The sequence below is a fragment of the Ambystoma mexicanum genome, chromosome 11, assembly GCF_040938575.1.
Source record: "Ambystoma mexicanum isolate Mex_15411 chromosome 11, UKY_AmexF1_1, whole genome shotgun sequence".
Classification (NCBI taxonomy): domain Eukaryota; kingdom Metazoa; phylum Chordata; class Amphibia; order Caudata; family Ambystomatidae; genus Ambystoma; species Ambystoma mexicanum.
The window spans coordinates 1,296,768,969-1,296,788,718 of record NC_090934.1 but is presented as its reverse complement, the minus strand read 5'-3'; the positions used below and the strand labels follow the sequence as shown (position 1 = coordinate 1,296,788,718).

At 44.3% G+C, this 19,750-nt stretch overlaps 1 protein-coding gene across 3 annotated transcripts in view; it reads right to left on the bottom strand.

The window, feature by feature from the left end:
- CEP152 (centrosomal protein 152) overlaps positions 1 to 19,750 on the bottom strand; it is a 475,089-nt gene that overhangs the window by 69,763 nt on the left and 385,576 nt on the right. For all 3 annotated transcript variants that reach the window (XM_069624789.1, XM_069624790.1, XM_069624791.1), the window contains 2 exons: positions 17,356 to 17,449; positions 17,177 to 17,280 (listed from right to left, as the gene is read on the bottom strand). In XM_069624789.1, coding sequence (XP_069480890.1) covers positions 17,177 to 17,280; positions 17,356 to 17,449 — 198 coding nt within the window. The remainder of the gene's footprint in view (positions 1 to 17,176; positions 17,281 to 17,355; positions 17,450 to 19,750) is intronic.

Sequence of the window (19,750 nt, the reverse complement as noted above, 5' to 3'; positions counted from 1 at the left end):
CGCAATACCACGTTCGGCATAAGACGCATGTTCGGGGTCATGGAGGCACTAGATCCCTCGCACCAAGCGGTGGCAGTCCTCTTGGACGCCGAAAAGGCATTTGACTCCATTGAATGGCCATTTCTCTTTGAAATCCTTCAGAGAATGGGCCTCGGCAAGAGGTTCCTCCAACTAACAGCCCTGCTGTATAATCAACCCCGCTCCCACATCATCCTAGGGAAAACCAGATCGATGGCAATCAACCTCCAGAGAGGAACAAGGCAGGGGTGTCCACTTTCCGCCCTGCTCTTCGCACTGGTGATGGAGCCCCTCGCCTCTGATCTTCGAGCTAGGCACATACAAAGAGGTATGCCCTTCGGTCCCCATAAATTAATAATCTCACTATACGCAGATGACATTGCCCTTTATATATGCGACCCGACAACAAACCTAAACCCAGTAATTCGCGATATAATAAAATTCGACAACTTCTCCGGCTTAAAGATCAATCACAGTAAGTCAGTTATATTCCCACTCACTCCAGAGACCCACGAATTCCAAGACGATTATGGCTTCAAATGGGAACGCACAAACATGTGCTACCTAGGCATTCACTTAGCCAGAGACCACAAGACCCTGTTCCAAGACAATTATGGTAAAGTAATCCATTCACTACAGGGGAAAGTAGAAGGAAATCACTACCACTGACCGTATGGGTCCGAGTATCGCTGGTAAAAATGGTGATACTCCCCAAACTTCTTTACTTATTCGTAATCCTCCCTCTACTAGTACCCCAAAAACAGCTCCAACAGCTGAGGAGCATAATCCTTGAACTACTCTGGGCGGACAAACCAGCCAGAATAGCCTACAAGACACTAATTCAGGCTGTAAAAAAAGGCGGAATGGCACTCCCCGACATAGAACGCTATTACTGGGCAGCACAAGCCCAATTCCTAGGGCACCGGTACGCCACACAATTCATTCGTCCCTATGTCCAACTAGAGCGAGCCTTGGTATCCCCAAATCTGCTCAGAGAAGCTATTTTAGGCACGACACAAACCCTGCACCAATCCCTAAACCCGGTGCTCTCCACCATAGCAATATAGAAAAAAATAGCGCTGAAATGTAAAATTCAGACCAGGTTTTCCCCTTTACTCTCGGTAAAATGAATTCCCAGAGTCCCACTAACCGGAGAGAAAGTCTACTTGAATTGGGTTGACAAGCTAAAATTTTAAAACATAGGCGACCTCTTCATTGACGGGCACTTCCTCACCCCCCCCCCCCTCCCAACAGGCCAAAACTCGCGGCGCCTCCACAGCCCTAGATACGTTCATCTACTTCCGCCTCAGAGGCACCCTGCAAACCATACTACCCTCGTTTCCCCAACAACCCGCGACTTGGCAACTACTTCACGGGGTCATCCAATCACAAGGAGAGGGTAAGCTGGTCTCAATGCTATATAAATCCCTCATAACATACACAGCCCCAAACCCGACAACATCTAAAGTGAGATGGGAGAGAGCCCTCCACACCACAATTCCAGAGGAAGATTGGGATTATATTCTAGCACAAACTCACAAGGTATCACTAAACACAAGATACAAACTAATCCACCTAAAATTCATCCACCAGGTATACCATACCCCCGCCAGAATCCACCACTTCCATCCCTCGACCCCCCCCCACAGTGCGGCCGCTGTGGTGCACCATCGGCGGACTTCCGCCATCTCGCATGGGCCTGCCCAGCAATACAACATTTCTGGGCATCGATATTGGAACAGACGGCTACAATAGTAGACACACCCATTGAACCCGACCCCAAGATCACCCTATTGGGACTCACCAAACACCTTCCCCCCCCGCAACGCGCAAACTAGGAGGGCTGCTGCTACTGTTGTCAAGCAGAAGAATTGCAATGTCTTGGGGAAAGGGACCCACACCGACCACACTGCAGTGGCTGAAAGACATATCATACTGTCAAGAAACGGAAACAAACTTCATCAAGTTATTGCCCCTGCACGCTCGACCACCTGACATCTGGGGCCTGTATATCGAATACTTGCTGTCCACCGAAGTCAGTGACTCCTCCAGAAATGCAACCCCAGAACCCCAAAGGAGTCCCACGGACACATGCCCCAACACGACCAATGCAAGCACCCGCGGACTATTACTAACTCAGGCTCGGGTTTAATCCAGAAGGGGTGGAGGGCGGGGGGGAAGGGGAGGCAGGTCGAGAAGCACAGTTACTTCCATGAATGTTAGGTTGTGTTTTTGTTTTTTGCAAATACCAAAAATAACGTGTTTTTAAAGAAAGGATCTGTGTGTCAGGATATCAAAATCAAGACTGTCCAAATGTTCTATTTGACCTTCACACTACAAACCAAACTATAAGGTGAAAAGGGGAATATATTCAATGTTTGGGGATTTCAAACAAGTTCATAAAGAAAAATAAACAACTCCAACACAAAGGTTCTCCAAGGCAAAAGATCCTTGGTACCAGAGGGTGGTTCCCTTCCCCTGGATTCTTCCTCGATACAAATGATTCTTGGTCTAACAGTTTTGTGTCTTTCTTGGGCCACAACAATACTGTTATTTACAAGGCTGCTTAGCCTTGTGATTTCCAAGTTCCTTCTTGTTTAGCAAACACAGTTCGATATCGTTCTTGGTACTTCTGTAGATTTGCACTTGCCTGGTATACTCCCGTGCCAGGACTTTCTATGCACTTGTGATTGCCTGGTATACGCTACTGCCAGGGCGTCTTGTATTCACACTTGGTTTCTCTCTTACTTCCACAGTTGCACATGCCCCTCTCAGGATCTCACATCTCCTTGATTCAACATACGATTTGGGTTCTCCCCATATTTGCATACCATACATTCATATATGGGTGGGGTTCTTATTTGTAATATGCCTTCTTGGCTTTTAATCAGTTTCTTTATTGTCTCTATTTCTGTGGATTTACCGATTGTGGTTTGTACTTAGCACGGTCTCAGAAACGCCCCCAGCTCCCACTATGCCTGGGCTGACTCACTGGCTTTTCTTGCCGTTCTCGATCCCATTCGCACTTATGCAGCAATGGTCTGCCACCCGCTTTCCCACTCTGGACTGCTCGCGTGTCGTTCCGGTCTCTCTCGCAGCTTTGCATCGGCACATGTATATGACTTCAGGTTTCAGGTCCCGGTAGTTGAAACGCTGCTTTTGTCGGTTGCCGAACACCCAATAGTCTTGCCCTGGCTCCTGGCATGTAATCGGCGGCACCCGTCTGCGCACCGTTTCTCTGCCTCCTCACTGGCTAGCCATACTTCATACTTCTTTGCCACACTGTTTTGTGCTTCCAAGCTCCACAAGCCTCGCAGAGAGGTACGACGACTTCTGCGAAACAGCAGCAGTCGTGAAGAGTTTGATTGCGAGGTCTAAGTGTCCCGCACACACGTGCATTTCCAAAAACAGCTAGAAGGCTCCCTCTGCTATGCACTGTTCTTTCCTTCTTCATTCCAGTACCTGGGCGATTGTGGAAAAAGTAGTCCATTGATGTTCACTGTTCACAACATGCATCAGTCAACAATCACTTTCCACAGTTCTTATTTAACCAGTTCTATAAGGTGTACAATTTAGAATTGGAAAAGGTTTTTTTCTTATTGTTTTATTTGATATGGATAATAAAATCATCCTTTCAAATACAAAACCAAAAGAACATTTAACAATTTTTCATTACAGGTTAGCATCATTTGCATAAAGAAAACAAAACATTTCATTTCACATGCAAGCTAAACACCAGTCAAAACTACAAACAAGGAGCAAATTACAAATATTGCTGTATTCTTTCTTTATTTAAATACTGCAGCCTATGTATATGTAACCATATAAGATGTATATCCTTAGTGCATGTACCCTTGCTTCAGTCCTTGTATATATCCTATAATCATGCAAAATTGTTCATCTTGCTATATGTAAATTCTGTAACCTGTGTATACGTAACCATGTAAGCCTTGCATTTCCTTGTCGTTGCGCCCTTTTACTTACGAGTCTGGTGCGCTTAACACATGAATAAACAAACAAACAAACAAATATGAAATCTAATTAAGTTGGAGCTTCTCCAAAAAGCAACTCCCTTGTACTAGGAAAGATCGCCTCAAGAAAGCTAATGATTGATACTCGTATAGCTAAATCCGGGAAATTCCATATATTAGGCCAAATTTCACTTGTAGACAAATGCAAACTTGGACAGATTACATTTTTTGAAGTGAGCTGACCTTTGACCTGCTAGCATTGGACAGAATAAAATGCAATGTTCCAGGGTTTCATGCTGAGATTTGACCATGCAGAAACGACAGAAGTCTGCACCTTTAGGAACAAGTTTGCGTCTGGCTAAGATTTGTGTTGTCGGCCAGAGATTAAAGCGAAACCTTAAAAATTGATGCCGTATATGCGAATTTGGGCACTTTAGTAGATAGGGTTTGGGAAAATTCAGAGCTTTTATACCAAAGACACGAGTATCAAAATCTTTATACTGAAGACATGATGTACGATTTTGGATCCATTGATATTCAAACAGCTTTTGTTTCGCTCGCACTGGATTTGTTAGTAATAATTCAAGAGTGATGTTTGCGTCAGCGAATGAATTCAAGACCGTATTACACCACATTTTAGAGAAAGCATGTTCCTGGGCTAATAGATGTTGAGGCAAAACGGGCAATAGACTATCAGAGGTCAATCCCAGGATCGCCTTTCTAAATAACGTGCACATCCTCCAGTTGATTTGAGATTCAAGCGATGTAATGCCTAGCTCATGCCTAATTAATGGAAGGGGGGCACTTTTAGTTAACTGCAATAATTGTCTCCAGAAGGTTGCTTCTATAGTTCGCCACCATTGGGGTTTTTTTGGTTGCATAGTTTGAAGCCCATAGGAAAGAGAAGGGATTACCTTCTGTTGATAAAATAGCAAAATATGCTTCAGAGTAAATTTACCAAATTTACCCTTCAAAATCTTTGCTTGCGATATAAGCATACGTAGTTTGGAAAGTATCTCTATTTGTAATTCATGAGTTGAAAGCGAATCCTGTAGGAACACACCTAAATACTTATACTGATTTACCTGGGTCAACAGGTCACTATGAAAATACCAGGTAGTTGGTTTTATTGTTCAGTTGTGGTGAGGTTTGAAAAATCATAACTTGAGTTTTTTGAGTATTGATTGTTAAATTATTTATAACTACATATGTGGCTAAGGTATCCAAGAGTTTTTGAAGGCCTATGGGAGTTTGAGATATGAGGATTAAATCATCAGCATAAGCTAGATAACTAATAGTGTGGGCGCCCAGTTTCTGCGAGTCACTTGCAATGTTTTGAAGGGAGATTCCAAGATCGAAAATAAAAAAGTTGAAAATCGAAGAAGCTAGAATACATCCTTGTTTTAAGCCTCTGTCTGTTTCAATAAAGGATGATAGGAGGCCCGCCATGGATAATCGAACCTGTATGGTGGTGTTGGTGTGGAGGAGCTTGATTAAAGTGAAAAAAGAGTCAGGACATTTATGACACTTCAATTTATAAAAAAGAATGGCTCGATCAATAGAGTCGAACGCTGCTTTGAAATCAATGTATGCAAGATATAGGACTTGGTTTCTATCTGCATACTTGGATCTCAACATATTCAGAACCATAAGATTTGGAGATGTTCCCAGACCCGCAACAAAACCTGTTTGGAAGGGGTCTCTTAAGTTCTTTTCCTTGGTCCAGATGTTAAAGTCCCGTAGGATGAGCCTCGTGAAAATTTTTGCTGGCACGTCCAGTAGCGCAATCGGCCTATAACTGGATGGTAAAGATCGATTCCCCTTTTTATAAATGGGGACTATTATGGAATGGGTCCAGCTAGGAGGTAGACATTGGGTCTCAGCGATTGTAACAAAGATCTTATGCAATATTTCTGCCCAAAGGAGTGGATGTTGTTTAAACATTCGATTGGACAGGCCATCTGGGCCACAAGCACCAGAGTTGCTAACTTTAGCGATATAAAAACTAATATCATGTATATCAAAAGATAGGTGAAAGGGCTTCTGTATATCAAAATCCATAAGGGAATGATTTACAGGAGGCCTAGCATAGACAGATGAGAAGTGAGCGGCCCACAGTTGTTCAGACACACCATTGGCTTGTGAAATTATTTGGAGAGAGTTGGTATTTTTATTCAGGAGAGACCCTAACCCAGCTGCGTTTTTGGCAGATGCGGACTGAAGAAGTAATTCTCCATCTGCTTGATACATTTGGGCCTTGAGGGATCTAAGTGCATTTTTGTGTCTTGTATTGATGGTTTTTAACAGACCATCCCTCAATACTCTCGGCCTAAGCATAGCTTGACGTTTTAAAGCCCGCGTGTGAATTTTTAATTGACGAACATTTGGGTTAAAGGCATGGAGCCTTGGACCAAATACTTTATATAAAAAAGGTTGTTTTGGGAATTTTTACATTTTAGACCAGGAATGGAAGTTTGGCCTATAGGATTTTGGGAAAAGATTTCTCCATTTTAGCTAAGGGCGTGCAGGTGTTTGGCAACAGGCCATTAGGGTATTAAGGGATATTCTTCATGTGCAAATGAGGGATACCATGTCTCATCCAATGAATTCATGACATCTCCCCTGAGGCCGTCTCGTCCCATGTAATCCTCCCTCATATCAGGATCAGGTAGCGGCAGCCGTCCTATGGCCACATGGGAGGAGGTTACTGCCGGGAATCAGTGATGACGCCATTGGATTCATCCCACTAAGCAGGAAGATGTGCGCTCTCAGATGAGCCTCTCAGGGAAGGCGCTGCCCAGACAAGTGCAAGACCACCTTGATGAACCAGAAGAAATGGGATGGTAAACCCTAAGACTTCCTGAAGTTCAGGTAGAAGCACACGGTATGCAACAGGCTGCAAATCCAAAAAGACTGCCGACGCCTGGTCTGGGGAGTGAGCTTGGATGGGCCAGTCATCCAAATACGGAAAGAAATAGATGCCTTCCCTTCGGAGGTGACCACTACCACTGGCAGCAGCTTGGTGAACACCCTGGGTGCCGAAGAAAGATCGAAAAGCAGGACCTTCAATTGGTAGTGGCAGTTCCCCCACATTGAACCCCAGGTACTTCCTGTGCTTGAGCATATGGAAGTAAGCATCCTAGAGATCCAAGGAGGACAGTCAGTTCTGCATGTTTAGTGCCCGGTTAATTTGTGCTGTGGTGACCATTTTGAACTAGTCCTTGTGCAAATACAGGTACAAGAGTCTCAGATCTAAGACTGGATGCAGGCCCCAGTCCTTCCTCAGTGCCAGAAAATAAGTTGAATGTCAACCATTACCACGGTCCGAGCAGGAAACCGGGTATAGAACCTCTTTTGAAAAGAAGCAGATGAAACTCCTCCAGCAGGACAGGCACTGGAGGCAAATACCAGCACTCCGGTTGGGGGGACTGGAGGGTGCATAACAAAAAGGGAGACAGTATCCCTGGTTAATGACCTATAAGGCCCAGGCATCACAAATGGCAACCTTTTTTTTATTTATTTTATTTAAGTGCGTGCAGCTGAACAATGTCAAACCTATTACGCTACATTAAAATTGTACAAAAATAAAACAATTCATCGATAAAAAAAAATAAGCCATTCACAATCGCCATTACAAATTACAACTCAGTTCAGAAAACAATCAAGGCAAGATCATATTTAAAATCCATTTTCCTGAACTTTAGTAAAAGAGAATTAAACTTGCATATAAAAATTTGAAAAAACAGTCAGACAATCTTGCGATCACCAGTTGCCAGATATGGTACGTGGCGCGCGCAACCGCCACACAACTCAGCACTGAAAAGCATGCTCCAAAACAGATTGCCATGGATTGAAATTTAAGCCTTTCTCGTAAGAAGATCTAAGTTCTTTGCATTGGTGAGGGCAGGACGGGGAGTCTCCAATTCTTTTCTGCAGCCCATGGTGTCCCTGACCCGGCACCCGTGTTTTCGAAAATGGAGAGAATCTGAAGGCACAAGTGTAAAAGCAATCGTGTCAATGTTAGTGAATATAGTTTGATTAAGTATCTACAGGGACAATTTGTGAACATGCCTTGGTGAGTGTAGAGAGTGTATCTACGTAGCTCAGCCAGGTGGTTCGGAGACTGAATACGATCAAGAATGCTAGATTTCTTCTTAAATTTGGGTCCTGCAGGGACTCCGGCATGCGGAGCAAGCCTATATTATTGAAATTACTATATACCATATTCTTCAGCTTCCCATATCAGGCGATTCTATTCAGCTGCCTCAAGGCTTAAAAGAGTGCCATTTTTTTGCAGGGCATTTGCCATTTTTGCCCAAAACTTGTAGGCAGAAATTCTCCATAGTGAAATAAGATCTGGCAGACCTTGTTCTAATCGGATAGCTTCAACTGGAACTATACCCGGTAGACCAAGGAGAGACCGCAACATTTTGTCCTCTAATTTTGTCAGCCAGCCCATTGCCTTATCCGGGAACACTTCCAAAGCATATAAAATGCCAGGGATGATTGAAGTCCTATAAGCATTAATCTTATCCTAGGGGCCCCATAGCCATCAATGACTTTTCTGATGGACAACCACTTCTGCCATGCCTTCAACACTATTTCGTCAGGCAAAAAGGTTAACGAAGTAGTAGCTTTAATACTAATACCAAGGTACATGTATTCAATAATTTTTTCGAGGCGTGCTCTGCCCAGTCTCCAGATGAATGACGGGTGGCCATATGCCTTTTTGCCAATAATCATGATCGTAGGATTTCGGGTATTAGGGCTAAGGACATGCTCATGAAAAAATTGATGTAATGCATAAAGAGAAGGCTGTAGACCCACAGCTGTGTGGTCTAAAATGACTGTCGTCGGCATACGCAAGGCAGTGAATACATTCACTGCAATAACGGGGAAGGTGATTATGGGCAGCCTTCAAGGCAAGGGAAAGGTCAGCTATATAAAGATTAAGAAGCAGGGGTGCAAGCATGCAAACCCACTAAGAATTTCCCTATGGGTTTAGGCAAGTGGGACCACACTAGGAATGACTCCCCGCGACCAGGACTCTCCAGGTGTACAAAAGACCCCTGTGAAATCTGTACTCTCCACCTACATCGGGGCACAGAAGTTATAAATGTGATATGGCCTTTTTGCTTTTCTAACACCACTGCTCAACCCTCCTCAGACTTGAAATCTTCTAATCAAAAGCAAGTTTCCTCTTGCTGAATAAACTCCTATAAAGACACTTAAGTCCTCAGTGGAGAAGATGCCCCATTGTTAATCTGAACTGCAGGGAAGGAACCTGGAGCCCGCAAAACATTGCCGGGTGAAAGCGCTTCTGCTCCTGTGCCAAGAGATGCAGACAGAGAGCCATGAAACAGACAAAGGCCAGCAAAGCAGGAAGCATTAACGCAGCAGGTGGATATGAACGCCACCGCTCCCAGAATCACTGACTCTCCCTAGTGGAAGCACAGCACGAGAACAAGTACTCGAGCCGAACAGGAAGAAGTGAGGCAGGCGCTTGACCGCTCTGAGGAATCCAAAACTCCCCCACCTCCACCGCCCCCCCCACCCCCCCCCCCCCCCCCCCCCCCGAGTCATTCACTGGCATGTGAGCCTGTGAACAACCTGCGCAAGGACCAAAGTGTCCAGAGTGATCAGAGAACGGCTAAGAACACTGAAAGCCAAGTAAGGCCTATTGAAAAATCCCATAAGTAAGAAGGGACACACATTCTACCAGAAATAGATACGAGAATACCAGGGGTTAGAGAACCAGTGAATAGCCTGCACAAGGGCCGAGGTGTTACAAGGGACACGAGGACGGATACAAATAATGAAGGACGAGAGTCATAAAGAAGGACTGAGAAGTTTAACGTCCGAGCTACCCCTGAGCATGAAGGCTCCAGTGAGCGAGTTGGACATTAAGAGACAGCATTGCGGGAGGGGGATAGAGTACCCCCTTGTATCCAAGCATTGAATCCTTTGATGAACTGAGCAATCTTTTTGAGCACTTGAAAATCTTTCATGAAATTAGGGACTTTGTAGCTCAAGATCCCGGGGAATTGCCTAGACAGCGCCTCCGCTTTGCCATTTTGCCTTCCCGGCTTAAAAGGTGATGAAATTGAATTCAGAGAAAAAGAAAGAGACCATCTCAATTGCCTCGGGGTGAAAGTCTTGGCTGATTTCAGGAAAAGTACATTTCTATGATCTGTGCGGACAGTAACCGTATGGCGTGCACCCAAACGATAGTGCATCCATTCCTAGAAAGCTGCCTTAATAGCTAGCAACTCACAATCTGTTATTGTATGATTAATCTATGCTGGAACCAGCTTCTGAGAAAAGTATGCCACAGGGTGCAATTGGCCCGTCAGCTTGTGCCGCTGAGATAGCACTGCTCCAATTGCCAGAATGGATGAGTCAGCTTCCACGAAAAAAGGTTGAGCCAGATCTGGGTGAATTAGAATGGGTCCTGATGTGAAGTATGCCTTGAGATGTTGAAACGCCTGCTCTGCCTCTGCCGATCATACAAACCTTACCCCATTCTGAAATAGTCTTGTGATAGGAGCAACCCTTAATGAAAAATCCTTAATAAATCGCTGCTAGAAGCTGGCGAAACCCAAAAAGCTTTGTACCACCTTCACACAACTGGGAGCGGGCCAGCAGCTACAGCCTATAACTTTCGAGTGTCCATTTCCAGCCCATGTCGCAAGATCACAAATCCGAAAAGTTCAACCACATCCGTGTGAAATTGAGACATCTCTAATTTAAGAAAAAGGTTATGCTCTCGCAGTTTCTGTAAAACCATTCCTATATGGTCCCGATGTTGGACCTCGTCCAAAGAATACATTAAGATGTCATCTTTGTAGACAATTACAAACACATCCAGGAATTCGTGAAAGACTTCATTGATGATGAACTGGATGGCTCATTGCATAATCTGAAAGGCATCAAAAGGTATTCAAATAATCCAAATGCAAGGAATTGGGGCCCCAATTCCTGAATCAATTTTGCAATCGTAAGGTCTGTGAGACGGTAACTCTCCTGCTTCTTTTTCATTGAATACACTCCAAATCTCCTCATTGCAGCTAGGTCATTGACCTACCACAGCCCCAAAACTCCCCCTCTGGGAGAACCACTTTCTACTTACCATATTGCCTCGCTACCACCAACCTCTCCCGTCAACTGCTCCTTTTGAATCTCCGTGCCAAAACAATTCAAGGTACAGAAGCTTGAGCTAAAACTGATCACCCTCTTCTCCCAGTCAAAGGGTTGTGTAAAATAAGCCATGGCATTCCCAAAAACAAAAGCAATTGAGATGTGTCAATCAATTCCCAAACCAACTCCTCCCGATGACCTACCTCCAACCACAGGGGAACTGTCAAATGAGTGATTGGTCCTGAAGAGAACTAAGAGCCATCAACTGCTCGGACTTGTTCTGGATTGCCTTCAGAACCACAGGAATTCCCAGCGACTTACCTAAACCCCAGCCCATAAAATTCCCTGTGGCTCCTGAATCTAACATCACAGGCCCTTTTCCTTTTATCTTTCCAGCCAGGTACAAGGATACATTTAAGCTAAAATGGGGAACGTCCGACTGCAGCTAGTTCACCACTAATTGAGGATTAGAGACTGACGTAGGAGAATTACGACCTATTCTTGTACAATCCTTTAACAAGTGACCCACTCTACTAGAATACATGCAGAGACCCTCCCTAACTCTTTTGTCACTCCTCCAGGGTTAAAGGACCCTTTGATTTTGATGGAACTGCCTTACTTTCCAATGAGGGTCTGAATTCGAGCAACCATCCCTCCTCTAGCTCGAACTTGATGAAAATTCTGCCATTTTTTCAGGAAAAGTTCTACTACGCTTTCCTTTATGTTAATTGAGCCTAAACTCCAACTGCATAACTAGTGTAATCAATTCTTCGCACGATGAAGGCCCATCAACCACTGATGATAGCGCATCCTTCAACTTTTCTCTCCAGCCTCTGTAAAACAAGGTTGCTCTCTTCTCCTCCAGCTACTTCGTTTCCCAATACCAAGGATTTAAATTGTGTAATATAGCCAATTAATTCTTCCCCCATTGTTTCAACTCCAACAGTTCGCTATCTGCTTCTGCCGCCTGTCAAACATACTGCCAAACTCCCTAAAAAATTCCTTTAAATTGTCTAAAAGAGAGCTCTTTTGACTAACCAGTAGAACCACCCAAGCGGCAGTATCCCCTGATAAATAGAAGAACGAAAGCAACCTTGAAAGCTCCCACTGGAAACACTTCAGGTCTACATAAAAACTCTCAACTCCCACTGAATAACAAAATTTGAAAATGTCCTTGAATCCCCTCCAAACCGTTCCGGAACTGCCAAGGAAATCGGTAAGTAACACTCCCTGCTCCTAAACTCCAAATTCTTACTCCAATCCTCCTGTCCCTCTTCCTGAGTTAAATCTGTAAATCCCAACGCTGTGCTGAGAACCGCTCGTCTCTAATTTAGTTTTGTCCTCCTGCGCAGCTCAAAGAGGCGCGGGCAGTCAAGCTAGAGTTCATCACGTGTCTCATCCGGAGCTGCGATTGCAGAGCGGGTCCAATGTAAACTCCAAATCTTCAAATTCACAAGCTTAATTTATGGTTTTTATGTTAGCGAAGCCCTATTCAGTGCTCTCCAAGGCTCTTACACTGATCTAGTGAGACGCGCTGCCTTACTTGCAGGAAGGTAGATTGCTGAGCACTATGCCAGCAAGTTAAATTACAAAATAAACAGTTTTACTATGACCGACACTTGTCATAAATAAATAGCAGAACACCTGCAAGTAGGATGAATAGAACGGAAAACAATATTTCAAATAAAATTAAGCTATCCTCTCCAAAACGCAGTGCTCCCACCAGTAAAGTTCAGCTGCTACTCTTCGTCCACACGTTTTTTCTGCTTCACAGTTTTTATTACTTCAAGAAGTTAGGCCTCAGTGAAGGGATCCATAAATACACATACTGACGTTTCAAAGTACTTTGATGATAGGCAGTTGGAAAACAGTCAGAACTTCCAATCTGCCCTCAACTTTCCAAATTGGATCACTGAGTAAACCCACCATCTTGGCCTGGCTTAGAGCCCAATCCTCTATTTTGAGCACAGAAATCTGCAGATCTCTAAAGGAGACCAATAAAAAAAAATAGAAAGCATTTTACTCCCCCCGCCCCCCTTCAACCACTGCCTGTACTCTCCCACGACCAAGTATCCCAGTACCTGGTCTACACATTACCCCAAGCCTTTCCATTTTCCCTGACATACAAGAACTGAGACCGACTTGAATTGTGAACTTTGATTTCTTCTGACCCAGGGGGCATTGAGCACCTCCAGTGTGAAAAACACTTGCTCTAATTTTTGTTTTCTTTTAATCTAAGGGTATGGCCAGTTAGTAGGACAGATAACTGATTTTTAGTTACTTGCCATCCTGGCGAGCACCTCAGTTTATGTTGGTAGGAAGGCAACTCCCTTTTAGCAATAGGGCTAGACAGAAGTTGTTTTATTTAAATATGTTTATTTTTTAACCATGTCCTCTGGTAAGAGTCTTCCTTATGGTTTGCCACAGCACACCTCCACATTATCCATCAGCTCAAACTGCACCTTTGGTCAAGAGGGGGGTGCCGATAACCCAGTGGTATTAACCCTCTTAGCTATCAGAGTAGGAGCAGGGAGAATGTCGAGATCTGGTGACGTGTCCAGACCACTTGCATCATGTTAATGAGTAGCAATATCCATGAAGTTAGCTTCAATACCATAGAATTCGTCAGGGAAGTCCCAAACTTCCCTGAGGTGTAGGGGTTGCAGTCCAACAGGAATTGGATCTTGTTGGGGAGAATACTCAAAAATGTGCCAATTCCCTTCACCTTAGAGACCCCCAGCAACTTTGCTGGATTTTGAGGACTTTATTTTCTTTGCCTGGAGAGAGTGTGACCCTTTTTCCCACTCTCTCATGTGTTTTACGCTTGTGTTTTCTTTGATTATGGAGTTTTAAACAACTCCATAGGCATCATCTTTTCATGTGCGTCACACAGCACCCTCAGTGCAGTGGCACAGAGAAACCTTTTTAGGTTTCCCCAAGGTCTAAATACCTTCTCTGGAACAAACTACTGTTTCCCAGAGTAAGTAAAGTTAAATTGACTTTACTAGTCTTTTTAAATTCCTGGAGCCAGCACACCCTATCTTACAATAGAGTGCTAGAGGGGTTACTTAATAACTCCTGTAGCAGTCAAATGCTACCCTTTCCTCTCAGAATGGCTGGTGGCAGAGGTTTTACAACAAATTACCATAATATTTCCTGACCGCAAACACCAGTAGCGTTAAATCGCGGGAGCCATGTTTTCAAGATGGCGTCTGAGCCCCCTCTGTAAAAACAGGTCCCAGTCTTTTTTCTTTTGCCATTTCTTTGTGGAAAAATCCTTCTAGAGTTTTGCTCTGCGCGCCAAACCAAGTTTGGTTCCTTTGTTCATTCGCTTTTGGCAGGCTTCAGGACTGAAGACCGCCTCTGATGCCCGAGTGTCTGGGGTGGGCAGGAAGTGAGGGAGGTGCCCGAAACTCCTTGGGCTTAGTCTCCTAGGAGGGCCAAATGCACTCTGGCGTGATTGGCTGACTGGCAAGGACAGCCACCCTGCTGGGTGAGTGACAGCTAGGCTGGAAAGAACGGGAGAGAACTGAATAAAAGACGAGTCTCTTGGCTTGGAAGGCAGAGGAGTTGACCACTGGAACGAAAGAACCGAAGACCAGCTTGAAGTGGACAGCTGCTGCAACTCCTGGACCGTTGGTTTGCCCGGTGAAGCCCTGCTGCAGGTCGAATCCCTAAGTTCATCTTGACAGAGAAGCCCTGCAAGGATAACTTCTCCCTTTCAGTTAGTGGGACCAATCAACTTGACACTAAACCACCTGGATACCGTTCTCTGAGCTGGTTGTATTTTCCACCGAGTGCTGCAGGAAACCGAATAACCAGGGAGAGGGACACCAGCTTGTGTGCTTGACTATAGCTACTGGAATTGGAGATTTGACAGTTGCCAGCTTTTTGACCAGTCCCTGTGCAGGAGTCCCCCGACGTCCTCCCTCTTGTCCCCACGATTGAGGCCCAAGAACAGCGAGATCTGCAGGAACTGCCAGAAACAGAAGTCTTGAGCTGCAACTTTTTCTTCATTTGTAAGGTACTGTGAAATAAGACAAGAGTACTCACCTCTCGCGGTGAAAGTGCTTGAAACATTCCCAACTTGCACGCCTAATCAGCTTGTGACCCAATATAGGATTCTTCTTTTTACAAACTATTCCTGAGAACTTTGGCAGAGACTTTTCCGTTTATCTACCAGAACTGCTTTATCCTATCCAAGACTTTAAACCATTGACTTTGGCCAAGCCTATTGAAATGCATTGACTCTTCTGGTGAACTCAAAATATCTGCACTGTCTAAGAAATATTGTATTCTTTCTATGTTCTGATAACCTATGCCTTTTTGCTCCTCTTTCAAAGTATTCTGAATGCCTCAGAAACTTAGAGTGTACAGTACTGAAGTAGGTGTGTGATTATATTGCCTCCTTCTTATGAACGTTTTATAACTGACAGTTAAAAACATTAATAAGTATTTAACAAAGAAACCTTGAGTGTAAGAGTTTATTTGAACACCTGTGATTGTAGACCTCTGTGTACCATCATTACAGCTTACATTCCCTTTTGAGATAAGCCTGGCTGCTCAGCTCTGCTACCAAAAACTATGTAGAACAGACTTTTACCAAAGGTTGGTTTTGCTTACACCTGTAGTCATAGTTGTGTGTAGTGGTCCCAAAGGGTACTGCATACAAACTTTGCCTAACAGATCTCCATCAAAAATGGTTCCCATCTGATACATGAATGCAGCCATAGGGAACGGAGCAGACTCCCTAGAAATGTTGGCGTCACAGGCGTCAGTCGTCACTGGTGGTGCCATGGAGGGAAGTGTTGAGGTCGGAGGACCAATGTCAGAAGATGGAGCTGTTCGACCTCGAGGCGGGTTCTTAACAGTCTCCAGCATGACTGAGCTCAAGGGTAGCGTGATTTAATGGTATTTCTACCGGCTCGTACAAGCACAGTGGACTCCAACAACAGAATTGGGGCTGATGCACAAATAGTCGGCACCAGAACCGAAGCCGCCAACACAGTGGACTTGGCAAAGACATCAAGCATCTTAAGGCCGAAGGCTTCCCATTCCTCTGGAGTAGAGAATTAGGTGGGCAAAGGTATTTGAGGTGCCTGATCTTCAGAGTCCTGGGAACGGTGGCTCCATGGCGTTTAGAAGATTAGCCATGGGAACGAGACCTCTTGCAGAGCTTCTTTTACTTTAGGACTGGAGACCTTCTCAGGTGTGACGTTCAGCTGGGTGACCTCAAAAGTGCCCGCTTGTCACCCCTCTCCTTGTGGAGGAAAGTCTACAGCTTTGTCTCCTTCATAAACACCCTTGGGGTGCATCGACTGATCATGCGCAATCCTACGAATCGTGTCACGTATTGAGGCAACATAATAGACTGATCCTGTGGGGAGTCCAGATGGATATATGAAGTCCGCAGTCGAAAAAGGGTCTAAACCAAGCAGACTTCGATGGATTTGGCATTATGTCAAAAAAAGCATTATGTTGAAAAAAGCGAGAAAGCTTCAATAACAAAGTGGTGCTCCTAAAGCGAGCAGATTGCAGAAAAAATTAACTGAGGGTCACGGGCGTGGCGCCTCTACATACATGTCCGGCCCGAATACATAGAGGCTTCAGGCAGAAGAGACGTGGAGTCGTGCTGCCCCTCTAGTGGGAGGAAAAGCTTACAAATAGCAGCTGCTCTAGGAGATAGATATCAAAGATGAAGAATCTGTGGGAGTAAGGAAATCCATTAGAAATAGTCTCCCAGTACAGACAATCTTAAAGACTGACCAGTTTGATAACGATTACACAGCAGTACATATTCACAAAGCAAGGTAAGTAAAGCAGAAGACTTTCCTTACAACCAAAAAGGAGGAAGGAATCCATTAGAATATGGCACATTCATATACTCATAAAATGTCCCAAGTGCTTTGGGGACATTCACATACATGTTAGTGTTGTCAGCTTCTCTCTATCTTATTTAAGTTGATAGTTCAAACTGTAGCTGGAAAGCTTTAAAACTAAGCACTGCATGGGTAACAGATAAGAAGCATACTAGTTGAACATGTACTCACCCCTGATTTTGTCAACTGCAATAATATACTGAGATCGCATTTCTTCCAAACCCTTTCCACAGCAGGATGGGCAAGAGTTTCTGTCCGTCTCTTCCAACTGCAAACTAAAAACACAAACAAATGACAAACTAGCAATAATATACAAAGCACTGAAGAGATGAAAGAAGCCTAATGCATACCAGCATGTTGTTTTGATGCATGAATTCATTTCTTGAAGTTTTCTTTGCACCTCACCATTTTCCTTTTTCAAAATCTCTATAACAGACTCATTTTCTAAAAGAACAAATAAGATTGGTCATTTAATTTATGAAAGGTTCAACACAATAATGGACAATTTACAAAACGGTACAGAAAGTTGTAGTGGCTAATAAATCAGCACAAAGCCACCCGAAAACAACTTCATCGGTTCCAACAGTGCAAAGGAATTTAGTGTTGAACCAAAGTGCCACTGGCCTCCCTTTCACTAAGCACAACAGCAGTGCAGCACAAGTGGTATATTCCCTTTGACTACTATAATATAGCTAAAACGTCACAACCCTCCCACCCACCTACCCCCACTTTTCTCTTGCAGTTTCAATACTTCTACAACTGGAGTCCATAGAGGCCTGATGAGAACCAGATTACAGTTAAACGTGCATCCTTAAGATCTACTATATTTTCTAAATGAAGTTACTTCATTTCCATTTTTTTACTTCTGCCAAATGTTCACATCAAAATCTCTACTTCCGTATCCTGCCGCCTTTCCTCTATTTTTAATGGGCAGGGCAAGAGTATAACAGCAATGAACCTAGAAAATGAAGGCGAGGCATAGATGTGGTCTACCTTGGTGCAGGGTTTCCACTTAGATACCATCTTAATACCGTTGGGCATTTATCGCTGGTTTAGTGCGGTGGTGTTTTAATCAGCCATCAATGTATTACTCGCCTCACTTGCATCCTCACTTGTGCATGCCCCGAGATTGGGCTTCAGGCAACGCACACCTGTGTGAGTTAAAGTGTGTGGAATGGGAAAGTGACCATTCTGCTGGCGGATTAGACTTGGCAGTTTGCACCTAGATTTCAGTCCAGGGAATAGCAAAATGTCAGCCAATCAGAAGACATAAAAATAACTTCAAGCCTCCCAATTGCCAAAACTGCATACCCAATGACTATTTCCACACTTTCTGTTGTTTGGTGGAGGGGGGGTCCAATTTTTTTCTCTTTTTGCTACTCCTTCTGTGGTTCGATCGAAATTCACCCATTTTACCCACCCCTAGTCTGCAGTATGTGCATTCCGACACATCCTTGGTTGCTCTGCATGTTGTGCGACGCATTTTCTTTTGAGGGCTAAGATGAGGCACCCTGGCTGGCTCTGGGAACATCCAGCAGAGGGAGCAAAGGAATTAATGTGCATTCTGAAGCTAGGGGATGATGGGCATCGGAGTAATGTGGGGAGGATCCCCCAGTCACCCCCATTTAATCTCCATATTATGGCAGAAGATGATCACATATGGAATAAAGCCACCGTCTTTTTAACAGACTCTGCTTTTGCATTGGGGATTACAAAACTGTATGGACGCTGCAATACAATATTTCCCCCGTCGTCAAACAAAAACCATTAATGTATTCAGGGAGCTGATACAGTTATTGACATGGTCCTTTTAAGGGAACCAATTCCTCAGACTCAAGACAATCATATGGTGTACCAACCCTTTATCTCCAATGGTAACAGTGGAGCACCGCTCCGGCATCACACTTTTTGAACATTTATACGAGATCTACACGCAAGTGCTGGTAGATTTCAGAAGCAGAGGCAATATTCCAACACTAGTGGCTCAGTGAGCCTGCATAGAAAGAATGAGCATATTGCATCTTTCTATGCTGCTCGCGCTGCAAACCAACAGCAACAAAATCACTCGGATCGCAAGCCCCCTTGATCAAAAGACCCCATGCTCGTTTTCCTGCAGTGTGGACACAGATCACTTGCGGGAAGCGGCACAACAGCCAAAGGTGCTTTTTCTATAGTCACCTTTAGAACAAACTCCCATAGGGCATGAGCTCAATCTCCATCACACATACATGCCAAAGAAAGGTTTCAGAGAGTCATGGTATGTAACATAGGGTGATATTAAAATGCAAAATGGCAGCTCAAGCTTATGAAGGCTTCGTCTATCCAAAGCCCAAATCACACACAGAAGAAACAATTCAAAAAGCCAATCCCTGGTCATCGCTTATTTACTCTCAAAGGTATAGACCCACACTAGAAGCATAGCCAAAGTCTTCAGTCCTATATAAACCCAGTACTCATTCGAGCTTGTTGTGTGATTAGAGTAAGAGCTGGCAGTCACAGCTTGGAGGCGATTGGAGAGAAATCAAGAAGTTTGGATAAGATGGCAGTGAATTTTCGGAAGAGATTGGAGACTAGAGGAAGTGAAGGACTATCAGGAGGCGGAAAGAGGTGAATATGTGTCCCTCTCGGAGGGTAATTTGTGGACGGGGATCAAGAGTGGTTTGGGGTTCAGCCGTGGGCTCACATAAGATATTAAAGGACAAATGTCCCACTGGTGTGCAAGAAGTCCTCAACCTCCCTCCAGAG